The 14,630-nt window shown below is 44.0% G+C and overlaps 1 protein-coding gene across 1 annotated transcript; it reads left to right on the forward strand.

The window, feature by feature from the left end:
• The first annotated feature begins 10,921 nt into the window (after nt 1–10,921).
• Nucleotides 10,922–11,740, forward strand: LOC107042774. The gene is made up of 2 exons (XM_015263958.1): nt 10,922–11,404; nt 11,462–11,740. The coding sequence occupies exons 1-2, from the start codon at nt 10,922–10,924 to the stop codon at nt 11,738–11,740; spliced, it is 762 nt and encodes a 253-aa protein (XP_015119444.1).
• The last annotated feature ends 2,890 nt before the right edge of the window (nt 11,741–14,630 follow it).

A 14,630-nucleotide genomic window follows, 5' to 3' on the forward strand; every position in this document is an offset into this window, starting at 1 on the left:
GTAGAGCATTAGTTTTCCCACATTTGATAGGCCGCAGAAAACCACGCGAATAGTATTTGGCAACAATGAGCCATGGCGTTTCGGTTGATTGGCATCTTTTGCAGTCACTGAATTAAAATTAATGACGAGCAAGCTGCTGAGATCCCCCTCTACTGGGTTCCCACTTTGTCGTAGTGAGGGGGCTCGGTCGCGGGCGGTGGAGGTCTTAAGGACTACCGCTGCCCGCGGTCGCTAAGAGGAGTCCACCCAATCCATGTGTGTGAGCGGCGTAAGCCATGGCCTCGGCCATACCGTGCCTAAGGATGCGTGGCACAGGGGGAGCTGTGTCGCTAACGGTGCCTCTCAGAAACCTGGGCGACCTCTGAGAGTAGTCTTGGGTGTAACCCACCCGAGACAAGCCAAGCCCTGGGCAATCGCGGCAATGCACCAGGTGAAAACGCTTAACCGCGGTACTCGTGGGACTAAAATGGAAACCAATTTAAAAAATCTTAATATTGAAAAAGCAACTTCGGGTGGGGCCAGCGATGGCGAACACACGAAGTCTGACAAGGCTGACCAGTCTGGTACCGATGTGAATCGGGTCAGACTGAGTGGAGCCGAGAGAAGACGTCGCAAGAGAGCGAAGCTGCATCAAACCTCGGGGGCGATTGCAACCTTGACGGATGCAGCAGCGAAGGTCGATGAGGGAAGGGGGGAGGGGGCTACGAGGAAGGCAATAAAACGCCTTCCATCAGAGCGTACTACGCCAAGCCCCTCAGTCAGACCGAAAGAAAAGAGAATGAGAACGCAGGATCAGGGCACATATGCTCAGAACACTACGAGCTCATTCAAGTTTGCAGTTATGCCGGAGTCATATCCGGATCAGAAACTGGGCACTGAAGAGGTAACGGAGGTGAAGAAACTCCTGAAGAGGGCCATTCTGGCGTTACCTGACGGGGTGAAAGCACCCACCTTCAACGGTGTCTGGGAAAGAGAAGGTGTGGCAATGGTGTGCTGCACTGATGAGGAAACGGGAAATTGGCTGAAAAGCCTTTTCCCCGAAAACAAAATAGCTGGACTTACTGTACGTGTGGTCGCAGCCTCGGAGCTTCCCAAGAAGCACAGGGTTGTACTACACGTGGAAGACCCAGATCTAACCGCTCAAGAAGCACTGTGCTTCCTTGAGAAACAAAATGCAGGACTGCAGGCCAGAGAGTGGGTTGTCGCTCGGGGCAGTGAGAGTAGGGACGCGAAAAGTGCCCACTTCGTTGCGCTGATAGACGACCGATCACTCTCTGTTCTGAAAGCCTGCAACTTCAGACTGCACTGCGGGATTCAAAAAGCAACTGTCAAGCTGCTTGCGAAATTCCTTGGTGAAAGTCAGAAGAAGGGTACATAGAGGTACCAGGAAAGTAGTCATCATTATGGCTGCAACCCGGGTGCACATTGTACAGATAAATTTGCACCACAGCAAAGCAGCCTCGGCTACTCTAGTCAGGCTGTTAGCTGGGATGCAGACTGTCATAGCAATGATCCAGGAACCATGGATAGTGGACAATGCTATTAAGGGCCTCAGTGGTTGTGGCAGAATCTATCACGCAAACACTCAGGAGAAAATTAGATCTTGCATTGTTATTAAAGGACTAGACTCTTTCTTCTGTTCACAGGCTAGTGAGGGAGACCTGGCTGTGGCACAAGTGGATCTGGGCCTGGGACAAGGCGAGGAAATGAGCCTGGTTGTAGGGTCAGTTTACATGCCCTATGACTCGGCTGAACCACCTCCTTCGAAAAAAGTAAAGGACCTATGCAACCATGTGAAGGAAAGGGGACTTGAACTCCTGCTAGGTTGTGATGCCAACTCGCACCATGTAGCATGGGGGAGCACCGGCATTAACGGCAGGGGGGAAAGCCTCCAGGAATTCATAATGGGGGCCGGTCTAAACATCCTTAATAGGGGGTCAGAACCTACCTTCATAGATCGGAGACGACAGGAGGTCATAGATATCACTCTGGGGACGGATAGAGTGGCAGACATGATTGGGGACTGGAGGGTCTCAAAGGACCTCTCAGCGTCCGATCATCAAACCATAAGAATGTCCATCCACACAGTGAAAGAAACGGAATGGGTGAGAAACCCAAGACGAACAAACTGGGGAAATTACCGAGAGAGTCTATCTGACAATCTCAGGGATATCATCCTCAGATTTAACAACAAAAAGCAGCTGGAGGAGGCTTCGATTGCCCTAAACCAGGCCATCATGGACTCCTTCGAGACAAACTGCAAGCTTATCCCGAAAGGGCAGCCCACTGAGACTCCTTGGTGGTCAGAGAGGCTCGGTGGGCTGAGGGGCAAAGCTAGAAAAGCTTTTAACAAAGCTAAGAACATGAGAGCGGGCCCCCGTAAGGAAGACGCATGGAAAACTTACAGAGGCTTGCTCGCAGATTACAACAAGGCAATAAAGGCAGCCAAAGAGGACTGCTGGAGGGCTTTCACAAGCAATGTGGAGAGTCAATCGGAGACCTCTAGGCTGGCAAAAATCCTTGGAACAAACAAGACTCCATATCTAGGGAGCCTACAGGCACCAGATGGCAGCCACACGGAAACCATGGGAGAGACTCTGAAACTCCTAATGAACACCCACTTTCCAGGCTTCATACAGGCCCAGGAGAGAGATAAAGAAACAATGCAAAATCAGAGGGATGTCTACGAAACCCATGATTGGGCATTGGCAAATAAAGTAGTGCAGCCCTGGGGGGTCAAGTGGGCCATCAAAACCTTTGAACCCTTCAAGGCACCGGGACCAGACGGGATCTACCCAGCCCTATTACAGGAAGGGATAGAGACTATCACGGGACCCCTAACCAAGATACTCAGAGCTAGTATAGCCCTGAAACATGTCCCTAGTGTGTGGAATGAGACTAGGATAGTATTCATTCCCAAGCCGGGAAAAACCGGTTATATAAAACCAAAAGACTTCCGTCCTATAAGCCTCACATCCTTCATCCTGAAGACCCTGGAGAGGCTGGTGGATAGACACATCAAGGCCGGGCCCTTGGCTGACAGACCCCTCTCCCCCTGTCAATATGCATACAGAGAGGGAAGATCAACAGATACCGCCTTACATCACCTGGTGGGACTGATTGAGGGACAACTGGCGGTCAAGGGTTTTGCCATAGGCGCCTTTCTGGATATTGAGGGGGCTTTTGATAGCACTTCGAATCCGGCTATAGAAAAAGCCATGGAAGAACGACAGGTGTCCAAGACTATCATTGCTTGGACACAAAACATGCTGAAAAGCAGAAGACTGTCGGCAGGACATGGGAGGGCATGTGTGGAGGGACGTCCGACTAGGGGCTGTCCGCAGGGGGGAGTTCTCTCGCCCCTGCTATGGAACCTGGTTGTAGATGGACTTCTAAATCAACTAAGTGAGGCCGGCTTCCACGTCATCGGTTTCGCCGATGATGTGGCAGTTGTTGTGAAAGGCGGATTTCTGAGGGTGCTAAGGGACCTGATGGCAACAGCCTTCAATATCATTGAGGACTGGTGCAGGGTAACTGGCCTATCGGTAAATCCAGCCAAAACAACAATCCTGGTTTTCACCAGAAATTATAAACTGGAAAAGATCCAACCTCTGAAGCTAAATGGCTCGGAGATTAACTACACCAGCAGAGTGAAATATCTGGGTGTCCTCCTGGATAATAAACTCAGCTGGAAAGAACATATCTGTACTCAGAGAAATAAAGTGTTTGCCTCTATGTGGGCATGCAGGAGAGCTGTGGGCAGGACATGGGGACTCAATCCTAAAATGATGCTCTGGCTCTACCAAATAGTTCTACTTCCGAGACTGTTATACGCTGCGGTCGTCTGGTGGCCGAGGGTGAGTAAGACGGAAACAAGGAACCTGTTGAAAAGCCTACAGGGAACCTTCCTGAGGGCTGCAACAGGAGCCATGAAATCGACACCTACTGAGGCGCTAGAAATAGCACTCAGTATCCCACCCCTCGACCTTAGGGTTGTGAGTTGTGCTACCACAACTGCATATAGACTAAGGTGCCAACTAGAATGGAAGATGACGGGCCAAGGCCATACAAGGCTTAGCCTAATCAATGATCGACCCTTCATAGGTAAGACGGATAGGATTCCTAGGAAGTATCAGATCAGGAAAACTTTCAGAACGAGTATACCACCCAGACAGGAGTGGCTAGACTCGAAACGTAAACCAGGACCAAGAGAGGACTACTGGTTTACGGACGGCTCTGGCTTCAATGAAAGTTTTGGGGCAGGCATCTACCGTCTGAAAGATGGCTTCGGAGAGAGTTTTCCGCTGGGCCATCATTCAACCGTCTTTCAAGCAGAGATGCTGGGCATACTTAAGTGTGCAGAGTATCTGAACGCGAGAGACACAAAAAAGATGAAAATATTCATCTGCAGTGACAGCCAGGCGGCGATACACGCCCTGGAAAAACCCACTACAGAGTCACAGGTGGTGTGGGAATGCATGCAGGCATTGGACACACTGGGTAAAAACAACCGGGTCACCGTAACCTGGGTGCCAGGTCACCATGGGATTCTGGGTAATGAAGAGGCAGATAAGCTGGCCAAGGAGGGTACAGAAAGTGTGCCCTCACACGGCCTGCTTGGCATGCCCTTCGCAGTGGGAAAAACTCTTATTAAAGATCATTTCCAGCGGGATCATGTCAGGCGTTGGGAGAAAGTTGCGACCTGCAGACAAGCGAAACTGCTTATGAGAGGGCAACTAAGAGTTAGGACCAGAAAGCTTCTGGAGTTGCACAGAGGGGATCTGAGGGTAGCAGTAGGGCTCCTTACGGGTCATACAGCTCTCAGAGCTCATCTGTTCAAGATGAAACTTGCAGAACAAGAAGACTGCAGACTGTGCGGAGGCGATAAGGAGGGCGTCATCCACATTTTATGTGAATGCCCCCTATTAGCACTCCGTCGCTATAAAATCTGGGGCCAGGCTTTCCTGAAACCAGAGGACTTACAACAAGCGGCTGTCACCAGCCTTATTAGCCTAGTGAGAAACACAGGGCTGGGGCTGTGTGACTGACCGAAACTAAGGCGGAAGTTACAAAAGATCGTATGATTTAGGTGACTCTGGGCGCTTTAAGTGACCAGCCGCACTTTTTCTATTCTATTCTAAGCTGCTGAGATGTGTACTGAACTCTATCTCTGCAATAACTGAGAGGAAAACCTATAAATTGGGGGTTTTATAGCCAAATTGGTCAGTTCCGTTTTGGATATGATTGTGCACAGATCGCACGCTGGCAAAAAGGGGAGAGGGCTATTGAACAAAATCATCAACACCCTCCCTGTTGAATTGTATCTACCAGGCTATCAGTATTGTGGACCAGGCGCAAAGTTGGCGAAACGATTAGCTCGAGGATATCTTGGGATCAATCCTCTTGATTCTGTTTGCAAGATACACGACATTGCATACTCAAAAAATCGTGAAAAAATTGTAGCATGAAACGAAGCAGATAAAGTGCTTGCAGAACAAGCTTGGCGACGTGTCTCAGCCCCAGACGCTACTTTCGGTAAAAAAGCTGCCGCTTTATTCGTAACCAACGCTATGAAGGCTAAAACAAAATTAGGTATGGGGTGAACAAATCAGACAGGAGTATGAACATATGAGGTTTGGGGGTGAAAAAATCAGGCACGAGTGTGAAAAAATCAGGTTTAGTTGTGAAAAAATCAGGCGGACGTATGAACAAATCAGGCAGGGGTGTGAAAAAATCAGGTTTGGGGGTTAAAAAACGAACAATGAAGAAGAAGAGCAGGGGGAAGAGAGTGACCATTAGGGCAATCATTAAAACGGTTACAGAGTCAATCAAATTACATAATAGCTCATCTGATGCTATTAAAACGGCTCTCAATGGTGCTAGAGTAGCTGTGAAACAGAATGGCGGAGAGGTAGAGTCAGTCTTCCACGAGTGATTCCTGTCCCGTCGAGAGTTGGAGGAATTTTACCTTTTCTCGTACTACTATTTGCCGGTTTAAGTGCTACAGGGGCATTAGCTGGAGGAGCTGCTGGAATTGCTAAAGTTATCAATAATGGAGGCTATTGCACTCGGCCGAGGCTTACACCTTCAACCTTATAAAAAGGTGGTGGGCTTATACTTGAAGCCAAAAAACTATTGACGATGCTGCCACGCAGGGTTCTAACAGATGGAGATCTCAAGAAATATGCGAAACTATGGCTTACCGAAAAATGGACCATTCAAGAATGAATCAGCCATTATCAATTTGGATGATAAGGAGTGTCCTGGCACTCATTGAGTTGCATATAAAAAAATAGGGAACACTGTAAGCTATTTCGATAGTTTTGGGGTCTTACAACCTCCCACAGATTTCTTCAATTACCTTGGAGTTGGTAGGATAAAGTATAATTATGAGCGTTGCCAGAACTGGAATACATACAACTACGGACATTTATGTTCGGCGTTTGTCATTGGACGGTTATATAAGAACAAGCATTGATGGTTTTTCATCAGTTGATGTTGAGAAATCATGAGCGATTCATTGACTTTGACAGTCTCAGGAGCATCATCAGTATTGGAAGTGCAATATTTTCCCCCAATTGAACTTTTCCCGGAGAAAAATTATGTTCTCGGTCTAGTGGAATTTTTAACCTTCAATTTCATCCCGAACGTTGATCCGAGCAGTAATAAATTGCACATAGGAGATACAGTTATCACTATTCCAAAGTGGAGTAATGAAATCGATGATATTGCAAAATTTATTGTAAAAAGTGTGGAAAAAAGCGATATTACTATAAATATCAAAAATAATAATATACTCTACGAAGTGAATTGAGTTGCAATAGAAATTTGGACTTGAGCCCTGAAAATTCGATAGGTTGACTTCTCGGTTTCACCTCTAGAGTTTTGGAAGCCAATAAAACTCATGAATCTGATCAGCCTGTAATCATTCTTAAAGTGAATGCCTTACGAGTCGAATTTAATATCACGACGGGAGCATACAACAATAGTGATAAAGTACACACAATTCACGAATTTTTTCCTGTGGTGCCCCTTGGATATAAAATCATAGAAGTGCCATCACAAGTTATTTATTTTCCAGTGTCTGTGAGAAAAATAAACGATTTGCAGCTCCGAATTGTTGATCAAGACGGTCACTTGATGAATTTCAGGGGTGAAATAATCACCATCAGGCTGCACATCAAGACCATTTTATAAACATGGGCATTGTATGTAATCGCAAAATTGGATGTTCCTTTAATAACAACTAACCATGCCTCTCTTCAATCAGTCCACGTGCTGGCTTCAAGGTGTTAACACCTCAGAATGTGAAGTTCCTCAACAGTCTCGGCCTGGTTGTGAAAAATAGTAGAAAAAACGTTTTTGCCAGATAAAAATACTATTCACTTGTTGGATACCATGGAGGAAAGCCTGAATATTAAAATCCCTTCGGTGTTTAAAGAATCCATCGCCCACTATGAAGTTCATGCGCATTAGCCATATACCTCAACAGGACTGGATAATAGCGACGAATTTCGTATCACCGTAGAAAATCAAGACCTCTGTCTGTATCTTACCAGGCAAAAGTCATTTGCATATTACTGGTAAACTGCTGAAATTGGATAACACGAAAGCGACTCTTACAAAATATGTGAATAACGCTATTTGTCATCTATTTCAAGAGATTTGCTATGAAATTAATGCTATTGAGATTGATAAAGTCAAGAATGTGGGTATCACTACTCTTATGAAAAATCTCGTTTCATTAACACCGAATCAAAGCCTCTGGATGGAAAATGCTGGATGGTTGGGTGTTCAAGAGAAATTTAGTGGATGATGGAGGCTGCTTCGATATTTCTATCGCATTGAGTATACTTTTGGGATTTGATGAAGATTATCGAAAAATTATGGTCAACGTGAAACATGAGCTTGTTTTAATCAGAGCTCATCATGATAATAATGCTACGGTTCAAACAGAAAAGGAAGATGTGAAAGTCACATTCAACAAAATCGAGTGGTTGATCCCATATGTGACATTATCGGATAGTAAAAAAATTGAGTTGCTAAATTTCATCCAGAAAGATCTTGCAATATCGATGAGCTTCAGGTCATGGGAGATATATGAGTATCCGATGCTTCCAGAAACAACAAAACATGTGTGGACGGTGAAAACCGCGACGCAGCTCGAGAAACCGTGTTATATCTTTCTGGGCTTCCAAACAGCAAGAAAAAATAAGAATAAGAAAAACGCTAGTAATTTCGATCATTGTAGCATCGCAGACGTTAAATTATTTTTAAATTCTCAATGTTATACTTATGTAAATTTAGATATAGATAAGACTAAGAATCAGTATTCAATACTTTATTATTTGTATTCGAACTTCCAATCGTCATATTATGATCAACAAGTGAACAATCCATTATTAAGTAAAGCACAATTTCCAACCATTACACCACTGGTGGTGATTGTTCTACACAAAATGAATCCTTAAAACTTAGTCCAGTAGATGTCCATTTAGAATTTGAAATGAGAATGAGCATCCTCAAGGACACTGCTGCTTACTGTCTCATTTTGCATGATCGAGTAGTACATTATCATCCCATAAGTGGAGGGGTGAGAAAAATTGTTTGAAATTGGTACGGCTAAGTGTATAAATTGAAGCGTTGCGGGCCTTAAAGTATCAGTAACCATGGAGCTACTCGTAGATGTACAAGGTTTCCAAACGCTCTTCAACGAGTTCATTGTGAAACAGATTGCATATACAGTTGTGGACTCTGGAACTAGAGATCCGACAGTGTGGTTTTTCAGTTCTCCATTCCTATTCTCCAGTTTACCATCAAAGTATAGAAGTGTAAATCTGTGGCTCGAGCGTCATCATCACAGATTTTCTTAGAACTATGAAAATCGGCAGTATGATCGAATTGGACAATTAGTGCAAGAATGGGAAAATGTTTGTAAAATTTATGTGACAGGTGAAGATAAAAAAGAGTGGTTGAAAAAAAATGCCGGGTCTGCATTAGTACCGCTTGTAATTAATATTGAAGAACGTTATGATTCTTGCTCATCACTCATTCATTTCAAATATTTACCAACTCGTACATGTCCTTTCCATAGTTACATGGATGAACCCAAGGCATGTGCTAAAAAAAATGTTGAACTACTTAAAAACTGGATAATGAAAAACCAATTGTACGATCAGTTTATTATGAATTAAAGAATTTGGCTTTAATGGATTATGAGGATATTGCGTATTTGCCACATTCATTTATAAGTTTCAACGCCGCATCCAGTGCCAATAAGGCTTGGACCAAGTTAACTGATGCTATGAGAGATGATTGCAAGATTGGAAGATTGAGACGTTGTTGGGAGCATTATGCAATGAACGGAGGAGATACTCTTGATGGACCACCTCCTATGATAAGAGATTGTGTGGGTTGTAATCATTCTTAAAAAAATGAAGAAAACACAATTTTTGATAAAAAAAATACGATTTATTCATTTTTTTTAATCAGTACATTATAATATTTCTCAGTGAAATTTTTTCAAAAATAAAAAAATTTAAATGAAAATATTGTTTTTTTATTTGTTTTTCTCCATCCTTGAATAGTTTAAGTTTCCACTTTTTCCTTCTCCTCTGTAGATGTTGGCTTCAAGAATTGGCCGAGAATGAAGTCATTATATGGTCCACTCAAGTATTTCAGCTCCATTTTACCCGCCAGCATGAGGGTCTGCAAATTCTCCCACTCCCTCGGTCCGGTGTTGAAATAATTCCATACTCTCCTGGTTGCAAACACCGCATGCTTCCCATCCAAATAAAAAACAACAAAACAACACTCTCCCCAAATTTCGTTTTCGGTTTGTAAACTGCAGTGACGGTGTACACCTTATTTGACCCCAATTCTGTCATCTTCAGCAGCGGAATGCTCTCCCTCATTGAGACACTGGTGAATTTATCGAAGTTCATAATTGCGGTATCGAAAATCAACGTTCAATTTTGGTCTTCTGGAGAACTGAGCACAATAATTCAACGTCACTTTTCGACTGAATGAATTTTTTAAATTGTTCGAGGTCTTTCTGCAGACGTTCGAGTCTATTTTTTAACTCTTGTTGTTGACGTATGGCGTCTCTCTTCAAAGTTTGTTGTCGTCGAATGGAGTAGCTCCTCATGAGCACAAGATAAAGTGAACTGATGCTGTGGTCTCGAAATGGAGACGATATATACTCAATCCCCCCACTCCTGAAAAGCATTTTTTGAAGATTTGTGTACTCATGTATATGTTCTATCTCACATGGGATTCTAGGAATTTGAAAAATATCAAGGTCACATCCGTTGATTTATGACCCTCCATTATCTTCTCCTGGAATCCATTAAAAAGTGAAAGTTTTTATGACCTTTTGCATTTAAACCTCTTTCTGTGATGACTCATCGATATCTCAGGAATTAAAAAAAATGTCAAGGTCATTTTTATTGATTTATGCCCCCCATTATGATTTTTTAACGTTTCCTGGAATTGTACAGAAAGTGTCATTTGTTGCTATATGGCTTTTCACTTTTAACGCCCCCCCTCCTCCCTCCCCCTCCGCCACGCAAACCCTTGTGACCCTTCTCAGGTATTTGAAGTAAAGAAGCCGCGAATCATACCCACGAATTAATCCGCGAATTGACTGATTAATTAATTAATTGGGACTCGTGGACAGAGCCTTCCCAGACCGTCAAGCTCGAGAATCCGCAATTCACCCGCGAATTAACGAATAAAATTACCACCCACTCGCAGGATACCCCTCATGAACAGACCCTTCTTTAATTAATTAACCACCCACCACCCACTCACGGGGGACCTGGCAAACAGACCATTATGACCCTTCCCAAAACGTTGATCTGGAACCGGCCTCTCACATCTACTGGAGGATCTTTTGGAAACAGCTCATCAGGTCAGAGAAATGTGTAGAGCTAGTGGGTTTCCATTGGCTAAATGGCATAATAACTGCGAGGAGTTTCTCCTGCGACTCTCACCTGACAGTATTTCTCGAGGTCAGCGTTTTTTTAAAGACACTGAAACTCGAATTCTCGGGATTTCTTGGAGACCTACGTCCGATCATTTTGTGTTCACGGTAAAACCAGTTAGCAGTCTGGCGATTACCAAGAGAGTCGAAACGTCAGAGATCGCTCAGCTATTCGATCCATTAGGATTTCTCTGTCCGGTGATAATTCGCTCAAAAGCTTTATTACAGGAGCTGTGGATCGGGAAGTTTGAATGGGATGACAAGCTACCAGACCATCTTTGTGAAAAATGGAAGCAATTTCGTGAGGATCTCGAGAATCTCAAGGACGTGGAGGTACCTCGGTGGTGGAGCATTACAGAGAAGAGTAGACTAGAAATTCAAGGGTTCTTGGATACTTCTCAAGTTGCTATGGCAGCGATGGTATATCTTAAAATCGTCAACGAGGAAGGAACGTGAGTCTCATTAGTATGCTCGAAGACGAAGGTGGCTCCAGTGCAACGACTGACCATCCCTTGCCTGGAGTTCTCAGCAGCGCTTCTCTTGGCTAAGCTCACGAGCTATGTGCAAACTCAGTTAAATCTCATCGATGTACGTGTATTTCTGTGGACAGACTCAGCGATAACTCTCGCTTGTGTGAGTCCACCTCCTTCTAGATGGAAGGAGTTCATGAAGAATGGAGTTCTCAGTGTTCAGGGAACCGTACCTGGGAAGCAGAATTCAGCCGATTGCGCATCTCGAGATCTCTCAGTATTATAGTTGAGGTCGCATGAATTGTGGTGGACCGGACCTGCATGGCTGATGGAGGATCCATCTTTATGGCCAAAGTCAGTGTCGCTCCAGACTCTTCCATCAACCTTGAGGAGAAGCCAGGAGTGTTTCTCATAGTAGAATTTCATCATGTAAGTTCTGAGTTTTCTCAAAAGGTTTTCCTCTCTCTCGAAGCTGCTGATGCATACGGCTGTTTGGCAGCGTTTCTTTGAGGGGATCAGGAGGAAGAGAATCGCAAGTCCATCGATGTCAGCTCCAATTCGTCCTGACGATCTCTCAGCAGCACGTCTCTTCTGGATCAAAACAACTCAAGCATTTCATTTCTCAGCAGAGCTCAAGGTCATCTCACGTGACGAGCAGTTAAGTAAGTCGTACTCCATGGCGAAGCTCACTGTTTCCATCGATAGGGATGGAGTTCTCAGAGTTGGAGGGCGTCTCCAGCGTGCTCAATAGGACTTTGAGAGCAAGCATCAGGCGATTCTCCCGAAGGACTGTTATCTAGCATATCTCATCATTAAGGATGCTCACGAGAGGACTTTTCATGGCGGAACGCAGCTCACACCGACGTATCTCAGACGTTCCTGTTGGATTCTCGGTAGAAGAGCGCCAGTTCGCTCTTTCATCCTTAAGTGCGTTCCTTGTGCTCGTCAGCGCGGAGTACGAGCGCAGCAGCTCATGGGGTAGCTTCCTGCAGCGCGTGTCACCCCTTCAAGTGCTTTTCTCGATGCTGGCGTTGATTACACAGGTCCAGTGTCAAAGTTTGAAAGGGTCGTGGCTCGAAGTCTCATAAGGGCTGGCTAGCTGTTCTCGTGTGTCTCTCAACGTCGGCAATCAATCTCGAGGTCGTATCGGACTACTCAATGGAGGGTTTCATCTCAGCGTACCGGAGATTCATCAGTCGCCGTGGGATCTGTAGGCATTTATACAGTGACTGCGGGACGAACTTTCCAGGCACTGATAAGGAGTTGAAGAAACTCTTCTCTGTAGGGACAAGAGACTCTCGTCATTTCGCTCAGGTACTTCTCAACGACGGAACGCAGTAGTCGTTCAACCCTCCAGGTGCACTTCATTTCGGAGGAAAGTGGGAGGCGGCTGTGAAGTCGGTGAAGTATCATCTCTCACGGGCCATTGAAGATACTTTGCTGATTTTTGGAGAGCTCTCTACTCTACTGGCACAGTTTGTAGCTATGTTCAACTCTCGACCTCTTGAACCTCTCACGGATGATCCCGATGATCTCTCTGCGCTTATCCCAGGACACTTTCTGATTGGTGAGGTTCCGACTACGGTACCTGAGCCTTCTCTCGAACATCTCAAACTAGACTTCGGGCTTTCTGGAGAGTTTAAACTCTTTAAACTCTCCAGAAAGCCCGAAGCAAAACGAGCTAAGATGAAGTGCACGCCTTCAAGGTACGCCCTCAGTTTCATACAAAGAGGAGCATTGTTACAATATAAATGCACAGTCGGTGGTTACCGACATCCCTAAAACCTATGATGAAATAAAAAATCGGGATGATAGGTTTCAGTGGGAGACGGCAATGAAAGAAGAAATTGCCTCCCTGATGAAAAACCATTCTTGGAATATTGTAAACTGTCCATCCAACAAAAACATTGTAGGATGTAGATGGGTGTTTGTCATAAAAAATGATGTTCACGGAAACCCATCCAAATATAAAGCTAGGCTTGTAGCGAAAGGTTTTAGTCAACAGTATCTCTCAGATTACATGAAACGTTTGCGCCGGTAGCAAGAATTACGACCTTTCGGATTCTTTTGACTTTCGCGGTTCAAAATGATCTACTAGTTCATCAAATGGACGTAAAGACAGCATTTTTAAACGGATTATTAGAAGAAGAAATTTACATGGCAATACCTGAAGGAGTGAAAGCTAATGAAAATCAAGTATGTAAATTAAACAAAGCGATATACGGATTGAAACAATCAGCTCGATGCTGGTTTCAACGCTTTGATCAAGTGCTAAAGGAGCATGATTTTTAAAATTCATTAGTAGACCATTGTCTTTATTTTCTTGATCGAGGTCACATCACTAAGAACATTTATGTATTGTTATATGTTGACGATATTTTAATAATCACTTACGATGAGATTACAATAAAAAATTTCAAGCAGTATTTGATGAAACAATTCTCAATGGTAGACATGAACGAAGCCAAATAGTTCCTTGGGATAAATATCGAAAGAACGAACGATATGATCACCCTAGATCAGAGTGCGTATCTCCGAGTTTTAAAGAAATTCAATATGAACGACTGCAAATCAGTAAGCACTCCACTACCAATAAAATTAGATTATGCTGCCTTAGATTCAGAGGTGACCTGTGAGGCACCATGTAAAAGTTTAATAGGCTGTTTAATGTATGCTATGTTATGCACTAGACCAGACTTGAGTACAGCTTTAAATCTGTTGAGCAGATATCAAATTAAAAATAATCAGGAATTATGGCAATCCTTGAAAAGAGTATTGAGATATGTTAAGGGTTCTTTGGAACTCAAATTAGTTTATAGAAAGACTCATAACAAAGATATGTTAGTTGGGTATGCAGACTCTGATTGGGCAGGTAACGAATTGAATAGGAGAAGTACCACGGGATATTTATTTCAATTATTCAATCAGAATACGATTTCATGGAATACTAGGCGACAAACCTCAGTCGCATCATCCTCAACAGAAGCTGAATATATGGCTCTATTTGAAGGAGTAAAAGAAGCCTGCTAGCTTAAATCCTTGGTAGCTTCTATCAAAATTGAAATATTAACTCCGTTAACAATTTATGAGGATAATACGGGATGTATCGCGATTGCTAATAACCCAACTGATCACAAAAGATCAAAACATATCGACGTGAAGTACCATTTCACGAG

Source organism: Diachasma alloeum, unplaced genomic scaffold (assembly GCF_001412515.2).
Source record: "Diachasma alloeum isolate Michigan unplaced genomic scaffold, Dall2.0 Dall_scaffold_00518, whole genome shotgun sequence".
Lineage (NCBI taxonomy): Eukaryota > Metazoa > Arthropoda > Insecta > Hymenoptera > Braconidae > Diachasma > Diachasma alloeum.